Source organism: Calypte anna, chromosome 15, assembly GCF_003957555.1.
Source record: "Calypte anna isolate BGI_N300 chromosome 15, bCalAnn1_v1.p, whole genome shotgun sequence".
Lineage (NCBI taxonomy): Eukaryota > Metazoa > Chordata > Aves > Apodiformes > Trochilidae > Calypte > Calypte anna.
In genome coordinates, this window is record NC_044261.1 from 11,470,463 (window position 1) to 11,485,037 (window position 14,575).

Genomic DNA, 14,575 nt, shown 5'->3' on the forward strand with positions numbered 1-14,575 from the left:
CCTCACCAGAGAAAGAGGATTTTTTCCCTGGACCTGTTGGTCACACTGTTCCTGATCAGAATGCCACTGGCATCCTTGGCCACCTGGGCACACAGCTGGCTCACGTTCAGCTTCCAACAGCTCCATGAAGCAGCTAATGGAGAGCAGAGGGGACAGAGGGGCTGCAGGAACACGGTGCTGGGCTCCAAGTGACCTTCCCTGGTGGCACTGCCCAGCCACTGTCCCCATCACCTGCTGCCTCACCAGCCCAGGGCCCTGCTGTGACATCTGCTGCCCCTGGTGACATCTGAGGAGGACCCATGGGACCTGTGGCAGATGCCACCATGCCAGGTGTCCCCACATCCTCTGCGGTCCCTTCACCCTCCCAGCCTTGGGATCGCCTTTCTCTGATCTCTCTAATCCCCCCTGATCCCTCCTAATCACATTACTGCTCACCCATCCACCCCTGCCAGCTCCCACAGGGGTCCCAGGGGCTGTGGAAGTGTCCCTGGGCTCAGCCATCTCTGTCTTCTGTGGCAGCAGGCTGGGGCTGGCCCCATGGGGAGCTGAAGTGGGGGGTAAAAGGGCTCCCCAATGAACACACTTTGCTCTGAGCCTGAGGATCTGGGCTAGGCAGCCCCTTGGATGAAAGAAAACAGTTGGGAAACTCCAATGGAGAGAGCTGCTTCTATCCCCCTGAAGCTAACTGAGCATTTCCTACCAGTCTAAGGAGATGCTCCTGAGTGTCCTTCAGCCATGAGTAGCACCACCTCTGTCACCTGAGGCAACTCAAGGCAAGTCCTGTGTCTGGAAAAAGCCTGAGAGTACTTTGGACTTGGAAAGCTGGCATGATCCCATGGCAGCCAATGGAATGCCTCTCCTATATAGGGAACTTTGACATCTGGAGACAGTATCTGGAGGTTTTTAACAAACTCTGGGAAGGGAGGTATCAAAATCAGTGTCTAACAGCCCATACAACACCCCAAAACCCTCTAACCTAAAGCATGTCCAGATGTTTGTCAACTGAAAGGCATCCCTCCTGGTGCAGATACAGCCCAAAGTACCCACGTGGGGAATCACACCTGGAAGTCTCCCTGGATCCTGGCATCTCTTGTGGCTGCAAGCAGAAAACTGTCTAAGGAGAGAGAAACTTCATCTGATCCTGCCTGTCCTGTCCTTGTGATCCCCTAGTGATCCCAGCACCCCCTTGGGATTGGCCCCTGCTCTGCATTCAACATAGGAGGGCAAAAAGATTTGGGGTTTGCAGCCGATGTCACTCTCCTTGGAACAGAGGCTGCAGGGAAAGTCATTGAAGCCTGGAGTGAAGAAATGTCCCTGGGAGTCTGGATCCCAAATGCTCTCTGCTCCCAACGTTGGTAAATGCAAGGAAGATGTGAGAGGAAGTGCATGGGTCTTTATGGCCACAAGTTACAGCCTGATTTCCCAAGAAAATGAAACAACTAATAGGAAGCAGCCTGGTCTGGTGGGAGATGTCCCTGACTGTACAGGAGAGTGGAACTAAATGAGCTTTAAGGTCCATTCCAACCCAAACCAGTTCGTAACTTGGTGTTGGCACACCAGGTGTGACTCTGCCTCTGCCCAGCTTCAGCCCTTGCAGGCAGAGGAATGTGGTGGAATGTGGTGGAATTCCTGGTGTGGAATGGCTCCAAGGAAACTGAAAAGGGGAGGCCAAAAGAGGAACAAAAAAAACCCTCAGACTCATGCCCCTGTGAAAGGGAAAGGCTGCAGCTTCCTGGGGCACATGAGATGCTGGAGAATCCAGAGGAGAGAGCCCAAAGCAGGGGTTTGCATGGAGCAGGGCAGAGTTTGCTGCTTGGCTGAGGGAGCAACCTGCAAGGACTGGGAGCAGGGCATGAGTTGGGTTTGGGCAAATCCCACCCTTCCAATTCCCACCCTGCAGATTGTCAGGGGTGGTGCCCATCCAGAACTTGTGTCCTGGCACTGATGAGCAATGGTGCTGCAGATGCCTCCTGTAGAAAGGGACAGAGTCTCCCAAATCTACGCAAGGACAAAGCCTGTCAGAAAACCTCAGGAATTGTTTTATGGCTGCCTTCAGTGGGAACAGAACAAGGGGACAAGCAAGGGACAAGGCAGGAGCCTAGGCAGGAATTGCACTCCTGGCCTAATCCCTTCATCAGGAGACATCATCCTCATGGCAGGGGTAGCAAAGCCAAACCCAAAAGAGTGAGCCAGGGCTTCCCACTCCTGCTTTGCTATACTCCAACTAGGAGAGGCAGCCACAACCCTGGAGGCCTTCATGCAAATGCACTCTCAAATATAATGCCTTTATCTGGAAGAGTTGAGTCCCAGAATCAGCAGCTTTGCCAGGAGGAGAGAGAACAGATTTGGGGCTTTATTTCTTGGCCTTCTTGCCTTTGCCTTTGCCCTTGCCCTTCTTCTTCAATTTTGACTTGAAGATGGACCTGATCAAGTATCCCCTCCAGAAGGCCTGGATGCAGATGGCAGCACGAGTCATTATGGCCAACTCCCTGGAAGCCTGCTCCTTCTTTTCCTGAAGTATCCTATGCTCCTCCTCAATCTGGGAATACTCTGGGAGAAGAAAATCTCGTTTCTCCATCAGCAGGGACAGCTGGGCCTTCTCCTCCTCATAGGCAGCTTGAATCTCCTCATACTCAGCCTAGCAAGACAGCAGAGCCCAGGTACAGCAATTTTGAGGTCATTCAGCAGCTCCTCCCTGCACACCCATCCCAAATCCAGGCAGAACCATGACTGGGAGCTGAACCTTTCCAGAAGGACTCAAAAGGAGGTGTGTACCCAGTGGTCAGGTCATTTCATCAGCTGCCAGGTCATGGCATCTTCATATTCCTCTGAAAAATACTCCCCTAATCCTCCCTGCATTGCAAGCAGCACTCACCCTCAGGTGCTCCCCCACCCCCCCAGGTCAGAGCCCTCCTGCAGATCCTCCAAGCACAAGGACACATGGCTGCAGCTTGGGTAATGCTGCAGGGACTTTGCTAAGAGAGCCCGAGGAGAGCCAGAGCATGTTAGCCTGGAAGAGGCCAAGGAGAGGTGGGTTTAGTGGTGTTGCTGCACTTCCCAGCTCAGCAGAACTTCGTGCCTTTCCTAATGCCTTTAAAGAAGCCATGTGGAGAGGAGAGGAGAGGAGAGGAGAGGAGAGGGAGGGGAGAGGAGAGGAGAGGAGAGGAGAGGAGAGGAGAGGAGAGGAGAGGAGAGGAGAGGAGAGGAGAGGAGAGGAGAGGGAGAGGAGAGGAGAGGAGAGGAGAGGAGAGGAGAGGAGGAGAGGAGAGGAGAGGAGAGGAGAGGAGAGGAGAGGAGAGGAGAGGAGAGGAGAGGAGAGGAGAGGAGAGGAGAGGAGAGGAGAGGAGAGGAGAGGAGAGGAGAGGAGAGGAGAGAGGAGAGGAGAGGAGAGGAGAGGAGAGGAGAGGAGAGGAGAGGAGAGGAGAGGAGGAGAGGAACCACCAATGTGGATGAGACTTGGCAAGTTCTGCCCCAAACCTGCCATGACCTAGGATTCCTGACAGGAAACCAAAATAACCACACTGCTAAACACCTGACATCATCATTTCTCACAATTAGCTGCTAGCTTCTAGGCCATTCCCTACATTTGACTTTGTGAGTCATCCAGCAGCTTTTATTCATCTCCATAAATAGGGCAGGACCGGAAAAGTAAGTGGGATCTTCTCAGGGGTGAGGTTGGGGGTACTGGAGGGGTTAAGTTGGATGCCAGGGCAGCAGTGGGGGGACTGTTTGGTCTCTTAGAACTTGAGAGAGAATCTGGGCAGCAGAAAGAGGAGCATGAATTGGACACAGGGCCAACAGGACTGAAGGAAATTGAAACTCCTGTTCCCAAGCATCAGGGAGATGTCAGAGTGAAGGTGGCAACCCATTTGCTTCCAAATACTGTGGGATTTAGCAGTCAGAGTGAGTGTTTCTGGAGTCAAAGCAGCAGAGAACTGAACACACAGGCAGAAGAAAGATACCTCTCTTTCTAAAGCCTCTTCTGAGTGGAAAACTGTTCCTTGCTTCCATGTTCTCATATGGACAAGGACACATTACTTCCTGAACTTACCCCCTCAGGAGAAAGCAAAGCACCTTAAAGTGGTTACCTCTTTTTCTCCCATGTCCGTATCATATTTCTGGATCCAGTTCACGATTTCTGCCTCCATTCTGCACTTTCTCTGAAACACAAACCAAGATTGGATCCTTGCTGGCACCCAAAGCCTGGTATCAAGTTGCCTGAGTTAGAAACCAGGGGAGGTGTGAGCCCCAGCAGCATTCTGTTTGCGTGAAACACCTCCTCCTGGTGGCAAACTTCCTCCAGCTGAGGTCTGACGACTCCCAGGAACATTCCCTCCAGGCAAAACAGCTTTATTGGGTTTACAGCGTGGAGCTGGGTGGTGGCTGAGGACAGAAATGCACCTGCCAGGGGTGTTGTGCAGGGGGAAATGAACAGGGCTGATGGAATGTGGCAAGTCATCAACAGACTGGGGCAAGCAGCCTAAAACTGAAGCAATAGAGAACTGCTAAACATGAAAACAGGACAGCAAGTACTCAAAAGATGGTGCCTTTCAAACAAAATGATCTTTCTAGCTGCAAAACAGTTTGGCAGTGACTCTACTGCAGTGTAACCAGGTACAGGCAGTTGACCCCAAGCTGCTGTATCTGGGTTTTGTGGAATCATCAAGAGAGAGGTCAGCTACAAGTGCCACACGGTATGGCACTGACTTAGGATGTCTCTCCCAGGCCACCCTGAGCTCAGCTCTCAGCTCTTCAGACCACAAGTCCCATCTGGGTCCAGGCAGTGCAAAGGAAATGCTGGGGAGGAGGAAAGGAGACTCCTGTGGTCAGTAAATCTCTGCCTCAGCATGAGAATGAGCTGAGCAGCTCAACAAATGCTGCAGGGGCCCCCCAGCCTCAGGAAAAAACTGCCTGATAAAGCCACCCCATTAAAGGAGGTATAAATGGGTGGATTTGGGGGTTTGTTCTTGTCACTTTGTGTGGGACAGTGCAGGAGATGCCCCGCTGCCTGTGTGTGCTGTCCTGCCCTTGGGAAGTCAGTGCTTGTGTGGTGTAAATACCCAGAAAGAGCAAAATTTCTGGGGGGGAAATGCTCTTTTTCCAGATCTAGATTCCCTGTACCCTGCTCTGCTGTTGATGCAGGAGCCCAAGCCTGCCCTGCTGCTCTTTCCTCCCTCAGTATCTGCTCAGCACTGTGATAAATCCCATTTCCCCCTCACTCAACTCAATCCAACTCCTTGGCTGGCGTCTTCAGCAAAGTGCCAGGCAGAGCAGAACTGGTTTATCTCCCAGGCTTCAGCTGCTCCCAACCCCCAAAACTGCCATCAGCTCTGAAAGGTGACTTTATGTACAGCCAACACTCTGCTTGCTTTGCCTGCCTCACCCCAAAACCCTTCTTAAAATATTCCTGCTGTAGCTTTGCTGCTCTGCACTCTGAGCAGAGCCCAACATCCCCTCTGGGCAGTGTCACCCTGGGGCACAGAGGTGTCCCTGCAGTGTCATGTCCCTGCAGTGTCACCCTGGAGCACAGAGGTGTCTGTGCAGTGTCACCCTGGGCACAGAGGTGTCTGTGCAGTGTCACCCTGGGCACAGAGGTGTTTTCAGAGTCAAGGCAGCAGGCAGGAGCAGGACCTCTGAGCAGGGAACTTCCTGCTCTCCCTGCAGGGTTGCTTCCCACTGGAAGCAGCAGAGCATGAGGCCAGAGCAGGTATCCTGACAAACAGCAGATGCATCCTGCCAGCAGCTAGCAGGAACCCAGTAATTCCTTGCAGCAGCTGGACCTGGGAGCACTACAAAAGCTTTTAAATCTTCTGTTCTAGAGCTCCTGCTCCCATTTACCTTCCTGAGAGCCATCTCTGAGGCTCGATGCTCCAGCACAAGTGCATTTAGTTGTGCTCCTAACTCCTGAATGTCCTGCTGCAGTCCAGCACACCTGGCCTGGGAGGCTTGCAGCTCTTCTTTTTGCTGTTTTTCTCCCTCTTCCTTCATCTGCTGGATGATGGTCTTGGAGTCTTGGGGCAGATCTTGCATGCTGGTTTGGAGGTCTTTGATGACATTATCCTTCCAGTCAGCCTAGAAAGAAGAGAAACCCCGGAGAAAGAAAAAAAATCCACACAGAAATGGATTTGGGGAGGTGTAAAGTGGGCAGGAGGTGGAGAAGACACAAGAAGAGCCCCTGCTGCTCTGGTAGCAAAAGGAACCTGCAACTGCTGGCAGAGGGAAAAGAGTCAGATTTCCACAAGATGATTTGGAAACCTGTGGAGAGAGCCCTGTGACTCCCTCAAGCTTTGGGTCAGAGAGGCTCTTGGGGGGGACTCAGAAGAATGCAAGAAAAATCCTGAGCTGGGAGCAGTGCCACAGGTTTATACATGATGCCTCAGCCAAGCTGCCAAACTGCACATAAAAATCTCAAATGTCTCAATTCCAAGGAGCAGAGGGAATGGGAAAAGCAGGGCCTTGTCTCCATCAGCACCATTCAGTGCAGCAAGCACTGGACAAAACCTTCCCCTCCAACCACTCTTGCAGGAAGGAGAAAGAAAAGCATATGTATAAAAGAAAGGATTGCTTGTCAGGAGCTCAGGGGGCTGAATGCTGACACAGCCCACAGACTCACAGAAGGAGCCTGGGAAATGCTCATTTATTTATCTGTACCTCAGTTTCCTTCACTGAAAAAACCCCCACATATATTCATATAATCATGTTAATCACAAGTGCTCTACAGCAGTGAGTACTACAGAGTTGGAGGTCACAGAAATGTTGGTTTTAAGCAAAAGTGAAGGCAGAGCAGATATTAAAAATGGATTTTAATCAGAGCAATCTCTGCCTGGGATTTCCATCATTTCATCTGCAGCAAATGAAGCCTTGTGCTGGCAGCCAACACTGAAGCCTTGCCAAAAAGCTACTACAGCAATTTGTGTGGCCTGTCCCTTTCTAAGCTCAGCTCCTTTCTAAACTCAGTGACTTGTGTCATTCCAATTGGCCAGTGCAAACAGGTTCAAACCATGCCAAATTTGTTTGCTTTTTAAAAATCTGAAGCATGCAATAAGCATTTTCCCCATTATATCTCACAATGACAACAGTATCTTTAGGGTCTGGTTTCAAAATCATTTCTGGAACTTCCCTCTCTGCAAGTAGGGCACCAGTTTTTAGCTTACCAAAGTTTTGCTTCAGGAATGCTTTGTTGGGAATGATATTCCCATTGTATCATACCTCCTCCTCTTGAGTCTGTGCTGTTGCTGCCAGCTCAGCCTCCAAAGCTGTGATGGTTTCAGTGTTTTCCTTAATCTGGAGGGAGACAGCTTTCATGAACCGAAGTTTTTCTTCCTCTTCCTCAGGACTGGTCAGGAGTCTCTCAAGCACCAAATTCCTGAACTCCTTCAAGGCTTTGATAAATACTTTAGCTGGTGACTCTCTCACCAAAGCTTGTCGTTTCAGAACCTGGCAAACTACAGGGTTGGGCAGCAAGAGCCTCAGGACATTTCTAGTAGAACCTTTCAGCTGTTCCAGCAAGCAGAGGCTGCTCCATGGATCCTCGGCTCTCAGGTACTCCATTTCCTTTGAAAGCTTCTGGTGCTCCACCAGGCTGGTTGTGCCCTCAGGTCCCAGGATATCAGCAAAGTTATCCAGAGATTCAATCACACATGGGATCATGCTGCTCAGCTCCAGCTTGTCAATCATTTTATCCAAGACAGTGAGGATTCTTTTGGTCTCCAAGTTGTCAGGTATTAAAGAACCTGGATCTAACCCCCTCATGAGTTTTGGGGTGATTGTTGCCATGTCTGGAGTTGCCATACCCTTCCCCAGGGGGTTTTCTTTGCTTCACTTCCTGGGATGATATTTGGTGGATCCCCTGGTGCCAAGGCTTCAGCTGAACTCTTGTGAGCTGAGCGTTTTGACATCTAGAAGGGACACAACATCACTGAGGATGCTCAGTCAGGGGACATCTCTGCTGCTCCTGTCACAAACTCTGCTTTCTCGGATTTTCTTTCTAAAAGGAGAATGTGGGGACAGCATTAGAGAAACGATGTAACTTGAGAAAAAAAAAAATAGGAGCTTCAGCTGACACTGTAGTTCTTCCCGGATCTGGACACGGGATCGTGCATCAGAACCGGTCCCTGTCCCAGAGAGGCTGTGAAAACACCTCCAGAAGGGAAGAAAATCACGGATTCCTTGTTTGAGAGGCGGTGGGGAGAAAGCTCCCGACTCCTCCTGAGCAGCAGGTGAGATGGAACGCAGCTCTGCCATCTCCAGAGATGTGGAGAAGGGTTTGGAAATCCCTGGGGCCAGCTGGGAGGAGAGGGCAGAGATCCCCGGCGTCAGGCACCCACCTCCCTCCCTCCTTCCACTGCCGCAGCGGCGAGAGGGCAAAGGGGGGGGGGGGGCTTTGGGTACCCCCAGGGCGAGAGGAAGGGGCAGAGGGAGGCGGACAAGGAGGGAAGGGTGCCCTTGGTGCGTGTTGTGGGAAGCAGGGAGGCAGGGGGAGCCAGAGGGCTGGAGAGTCAGAGGGATTGGGACATTCCCGCCACAGGGACCCCCGAGGGAGGGCCCGGGGGAGCCGGGGCAGGACCTGGGGAGCGTGAGAGGAGCGTCTGAGGAGAAGCCGAAGTCTGGGGGGGTGTTCGGGGTGTGTCTCAGGAAAGGGGCGTTGGTCCCAGGCTGCCGCTGTGTCCTGCGGCGAACTCGGTTCCGTCCCGACCCGGAACGGCCTGAGCCTCATGGAACGCTGCGGTTGCTTGGCAACGGGGGTGAGGGGCGGGGCTTCTCCCAACAGCCAATGGCGACCGGCGCCCGCCCCACCGCTCCGTGCCCCTCCCTTGATTGGCAGCGCTGCTGACCAATGAGAAGCTCGGGGCTGTGCGCAGCAGGGAGGGTGTGGGCCGCCATCTTGTGGTGTCGGGACGGGGAGCGGGAGGAGCGGGAGGGAGAGCGGGAGGAGCGGGAGGAGAGGGGGGGGAGCGGGGGAGCCGGGGAGCCCGAGGCTGGGGGGTGGGTGAGCTCCTGCTGGGTGTTTGTTGCTGTTGTATAACAGAGAAGGGCCATGCCGAGTGGTGTGTGCTTACAGCAGCGGGCCTTCCGGGCTCCCAGCAAGGCCTTCCTGAGAAACCTAAAAATAAGCAGGAAAATAAACTTTATTTCCCCCCCTCAGCCACGTCTGCGAGGCTCTGGTCAGTCACAGAGGAGTAAAGATGAAGTAAGGGGAGGGCCCCAGGGCGTCAGTCGGGACTCGGGAGCCCTGAGGTGGCATTGGGAGCCCGATGGATGGAGCTGGGATGTATCTGCTCCTCCCGACACAGAACCCCAGCGAGGTCTGGGTTGGAAAGGACTTTAAAAGAAAAAGATCCAGCTCCCTGCCTGGGCAGGGACACCTCCCAGCAGCCCAGGTTGCACAAAGCTCTTCTTGGAGCCTCTGAGGTGAGGAAAGAGCCCAGTGCTCAAATTATGGAATGGGTGAGGTTGGGACCTTAGAGCTCATCTCCCTTAGCAAATGGGCCACATCTGGAAGACTGTGACCACATCTGGAATATTGTGTCCAGTTCTGGGCCCAGAGGACAGGGAACTGCTTGGGACAGTCCAGTGCGGGGCCACCAAGCTGATGGAGGAGTGGAACATCTGGTGAGGAAAGGCTGAGGGAGCTGAGGAGCTCTGCAGCTTGGAGGAGAGGAGAGTTTGGGGTGAGCTCAGTAATACTTAGAAATATCTAATAATATTCAGAAAGGGAGAGAGCCAGGAGGATGGGGCCAGGCTCTTCTCAGTGATTCCCAATGGCAGGACAAGAGGCAACAGACATTCTTGAGTGTAGGAGGTTCCATATAAACACAAAGAGAATTTTTTCTTACAGTGAGGGTGGCAGTAATCCTTTTACTGTGAGGGTGACAGCCCAGGCTGCCCAGGGAGGTTGTGGAAGACATTGAAACCCCACCTGGATGTGTTCCTGGGTGCCCTGCAATAGGTGGCCCTGTTCTGGCAGGGGGGGTTGGACTCAATGATCTTTTGAGGTCCTTTCCAAGCCCTAAATTTCTGTGAAATCTCTAGGGATGAAGAAACAAAAATGGTTTCCCTGTTTTCAAGAGCCAGAGGTTAGGGAAAAGTTTGGTGTTTCTTTAAGAAGAGCCTTAGGTAAACTGAGAAGGAATGTTCCATCCCCAGGCTCCTGAGCACTGGGGTGTATCTTGCCAGGTGTGCTGTCCTGGTGCCTGGGATGCACCTTTCACATCAGTCATGAAAATTCTCTTTAGAGATCCCAGATGAAGGAGACAGCTTGAAGGCACAGAGCATTTTAAGAGAAAAAAAAAATGAGTGAAGATGTGACAGCAATCATCCAACATCCAATTATGCCCTCGAGGCCACTGTGAAAGAAAGATAAAAAAAATATCAGCTTGATTTCAAGTGGAAAAGGCTGATGTTATGAAAACCCCAACACTGCAATGCTGGCTGGAAACCAGGCCATGGAGAAACTGCAGTATCTCCTTTACTGTGAGCTTCTTGAAAACCTGAAGTGAACAGAATGAAAAACAAATGAACATTTTTTAAGGAGAGTCAAATATACTTCATGCTACAGCCCTGCAGGGCCCTGAGTGGGAAATGGGAAGTTTCCAGCTCTGCACTCCCATGATAAGCTGTACCCCCTCCTCCTGCCAGGGGCTCAGGAGTTACTCTGAATACCTCTGGTTTGGGAAATGAGGAAAGTCAATAATTTCTACCACTACCACCTTCTCCATCTGCTGCTGACACTTAAGCTTTTCTCCAGTGCCTCAAGGCACTTTCCTTCAATACTCCATTCCTTGTTGCTTTTTTTTTTTCCTCCTAAGCTCCTTAAGTCACCAAGCCTTCTTTTTTCCCACACTACAGATACATTTACCCTCCCTGAACCTCTGATAACATTTCTGGAACTCCAGCTATGAAACATGTTATTTGGATCCTCTCTAAAGGCACAAGGAAAAAAAAAAAAAAACAAAAAAACCCTCTCCCTTTCACATCCCTCTTCTTTTCCCTCAAAGGAAATCAGCCCTTGGAAGAGGTGTTTGCTCCTGTGGCCACCACATTGCTCCCTGGATTGTCCCCTCCAGCCACAGCAGAAGCACAGAGGGATTTGGGTTGGAAGGGATCCAAAGCTCACCCAGTCCAACCCCTGCACTCAGCAGGGACACCCTCACCTCCATCAGGGTGCTCCTCACTCCTCACCTTGAATATCTCCAGGGATGAGGCCTCAGCCACCTCCCTGGGCAACCCTTGTTCCACCCTCATGGGAAAGAACTTTTCCCTAACATCCAATCTAAATCTCCTCTAATTTAATTTAAAAATTGATTTTTAAAAAAAATTAATTCAGACATTGATTGAAAAGGTGAACAGACAGCAGAAAGGGGCAGGGATGGTGCTGGTTTATTGCTGTAACAGGACAGAGCGTTGGCTTCCTAAAAAAAAAACATGAAGTCTGGAGTGGGTTGGCAAACCTGGGGTGGGCTGGGAGGGCTCCCAGGAGGAGGGACACTGGAGAAGGAGGTCTCATCCTGGTCCACAGCAGCTGCTGGTTCTGGTTCTGGTTCTGGGGGTGTCACTGCACTGTCAGGCAGCCCAGGGGCAGAAGGGACAGATGGCTTCCCCCCTCTGCGGTTGAACACCTGCAGGGATTTTTCAAACTTTTTGGCTGCCTTCTTCCTCCTCTCCATCTTACTTTCCTCTTCTTTCAAAAACTGCTGCTGCATGCGCCTGTGGAAGTGCTCAGTCTTCTTTTTGGCCTCTTCAAAGTGTTTTACCTTTAGGAAAGCAAATGTAAGGACCTCACCTTACTTTGCTCAGAACCCAGGGGCACACGTCAGGTGTGTCCCTAAAGAGGTGTCCTTGGTCTCCCTGGATACCACAGGAGCAATGCCCAAATCCATGTTCAGTCCATGGCCAAGGGCTGTCTGTGATTTATTATTCCAAACCACAGCTGCCTGGCAGATAGGATCTGGAGTCTGTCCTGAGGTCAGGATGGAGATGCACCCATTCAGGTTTCACTTCCACCTCCCTGCCCTGCAGGGACCCCTGGGACCCCATCCTGATCCAGCAGGCTGCAGGCCCCAGGGCTGAGGACTCAAACCATGGATTATGGGCTCTGTGGAACCCAGACCTGAAAGTTTCCACAAGGTGTTCTTCCAGCCCTGCATCACCTGCAGGGTTTGCTGCCAAGCACTTCAGAGAAGGGGAAATCTCAGCTTCTCCAAAACCCATCCACACCAGCAGAAACAGAACACAGAACAAATCCTCCCCTCGTGAGCCCCATCCCGGGGGGAGTCTGGGGGGGGAAGAGGGAGTGGAGATCATCACCTTCTTCTCCAGGAGCAGCAGGGCATGGCGGCTGTCATGGCTGTCAGAGCTGCCTGAGGGGCTGTTGGACACCTGGGAGCTCAGGTCTGTGTCTGCAGGGCTGCTCCAGCAAGAGGGGGCTTCATGTCACAGGCAGCAGGGAACAGGGGTGCTGCACCCCACTGCCTTGTTCCCACAGCCCCAGGGAGGTGTGAGGGTCCCACAGCCTCAGGACAGTATTGAGGATCCCACAACCCCAGAGAGGTGTGAGGGTCCCACAGCCCCAGGATGGTGTGAGGGTCCCACAGCCCCAGAGAGGTGTGAGGGTCCCACAGCCCCAGGATGGTGTGAGGGTCCCACAGCCCCAGGACAATGTGAGGATCCCACAGCCCCAGGACAATGTGAGGGACCCCAGGTCCACACCAGGGTCCGCTGAGCTGCCGGCTCTGGGGTGGTGGGAAGAAGGTGAGACGGGGCCGGGGGCTGTCCCACTCCTCCATGGCCCCGCTGCCCCCCACCATTGTGTGCCCAGCAGTGGTTGCCATGGGGGGCTTGGCACAGAACTGCCACCAGTCCCTGGACCCCCAGGGTCCAAGAGGCACAACTGTTGTGCCCCAGTGGTGGTGGCTCTGAGGGCCCTCCCAGCCCTGCCCCAGTACCCCCAGCCAGGCAGTCTGTCCCAGATGACTTCCAGCCCTTGCCTCAGTGACACAGTGGCCACCAGTCACCTGTCCCCTGCTTTTCACCTCCCTCATCAGCACTGTCAGCAATGTCTCCCTAGAGGTCCCCTCATGGAGGACATGAGCATCCCTGTGGTGTTTGTCCCCACCACTGCATCCCCTGCAGCCCCAGCTCCACAGCATGGGGACATGAGGGATCAGCCCCTGCTGCACTGATCTGCCCAGGTCCCCACTGTCCCCTTGACCTGCCCAGTGATGCCCCAGTCCCTGTCCCTGGTGGGTACAGGGGAGTTGTGGAGTTCTGCCATCCTGTTGTTTGACCCAACTACAGCTTCTGTCAGCAGCTCACCCACTACAGCTACAAAGTCCCCCATGTCAACAGGCTCTGAACCACAGAATTATTGAGGCTGGGGAGGACCTCTGAGCTCATCATGTCCAGCCTGGCACCTCACACCCCCCCCATGGCACTCAGTGCCACCTCAGTCCCTCCAGAAACACCCCCAGGGATGGTGACTCCACCACTTCCCTGGGCACTCCATCCCAATGTCTGATCACCCTTTTTGTGAGGAAGTGCTTCCTGAGATCCAAACTAAACCTCCCCTGGAGCAGCTTCAGGAGAAGTTGCATGATCAGCACCTGATGTTTATGAAAAGGAAGAGTAATGCTGCTGCTCTGAGCAGTGTTGGGACCTCCTGGCAAGAAACCAAGGGAAAGCCAATGGCAGTTCTTCCAGATCCATGCTGGAGAGTTGAAAATAGATTCTGCTCATCCAAGGGGCCTGGAGCACAAAGTCTCTGCCAGGGGATTAGGGAGACAAACAGTGAGCAGTGGGTTTGCTATAAATATAACCAGCAGGGTTTAAGTTTCCACACATCGTTTGTATCGGGGTCCTGAGAGTAACTCTGAGCCCATTCTGAGCTCAGGGAGTGTTGTTTTATTCCAGCACAAACTGTGCTTCTAATGCAGGGCAGGGACCAGCTGTGAGTCAGGACATTTGGAGTGCTACCAAAGGTTTGTTTTTCCTAACTGGGCTAGGACTTTGGGTTTTTGAGACAGCAACTCAAGGACCAGACATTTGCTGCATTCCAGAGAGAGCAGGAACAGCGCAGACTTCACCATCCCTGCTTGGGAGTGACCCAAGGATGCCCCAAGAAGCCCAAGGAGACCCAGGAACATCCTGCTTCCCACTTCCTGACCATTTCTCCTCCCCCACCTGATTCCCCAGCCCTTTTTCAGAAGGTGCCTTGGCCTCCCTCAGCAGATCCACAATTATCTGCAGGAGCTGCTTGGAATTGTGCCCCTCCATGTGCACAATCTTCTTAAATTCTACCTTAATGTTATTCCCAGCTGGGAAGTCAAGGTGGATTCCTGCTGTCACTTTGAGTCACTGCACTGAGGTCATCCTGTTGTTAGGAACTCAGAAACCTAAGCTGGGCATGGCAGCAACCCACGGGGGACTTCTGGGTGATCACTGCGTGGAGATTTCAGCTCCTGCAGCTCCGCCTGGAAACGCAGGATGGGGAAGGGAGGGGGGGACAGCTGGTGCCATGGTGCCCCTGTCTGGAGTGCAGCCAGGGGGAAACCCGATCCAGCCCAGGGACAGGGAGGAA

The 14,575-nt window shown here is 52.8% G+C and overlaps 1 protein-coding gene across 1 annotated transcript; it reads right to left on the minus strand.

Annotated features, from left to right (window-relative positions):
• Positions 1-2,169: 2,169 nt before the first annotated feature.
• On the minus strand, positions 2,170-8,706 carry IQCD (IQ motif containing D). The gene is made up of 5 exons (XM_030460274.1): positions 8,567-8,706; positions 7,210-7,987; positions 5,839-6,072; positions 4,089-4,160; positions 2,170-2,638 (listed from the first exon to the last, which is right to left on the minus strand). The coding sequence occupies exons 2-5, from the start codon at positions 7,789-7,791 to the stop codon at positions 2,354-2,356; spliced, it is 1,173 nt and encodes a 390-aa protein (XP_030316134.1). The 5' UTR covers positions 7,792-7,987; positions 8,567-8,706; the 3' UTR covers positions 2,170-2,353.
• Positions 8,707-14,575: the final 5,869 nt, after the last annotated feature.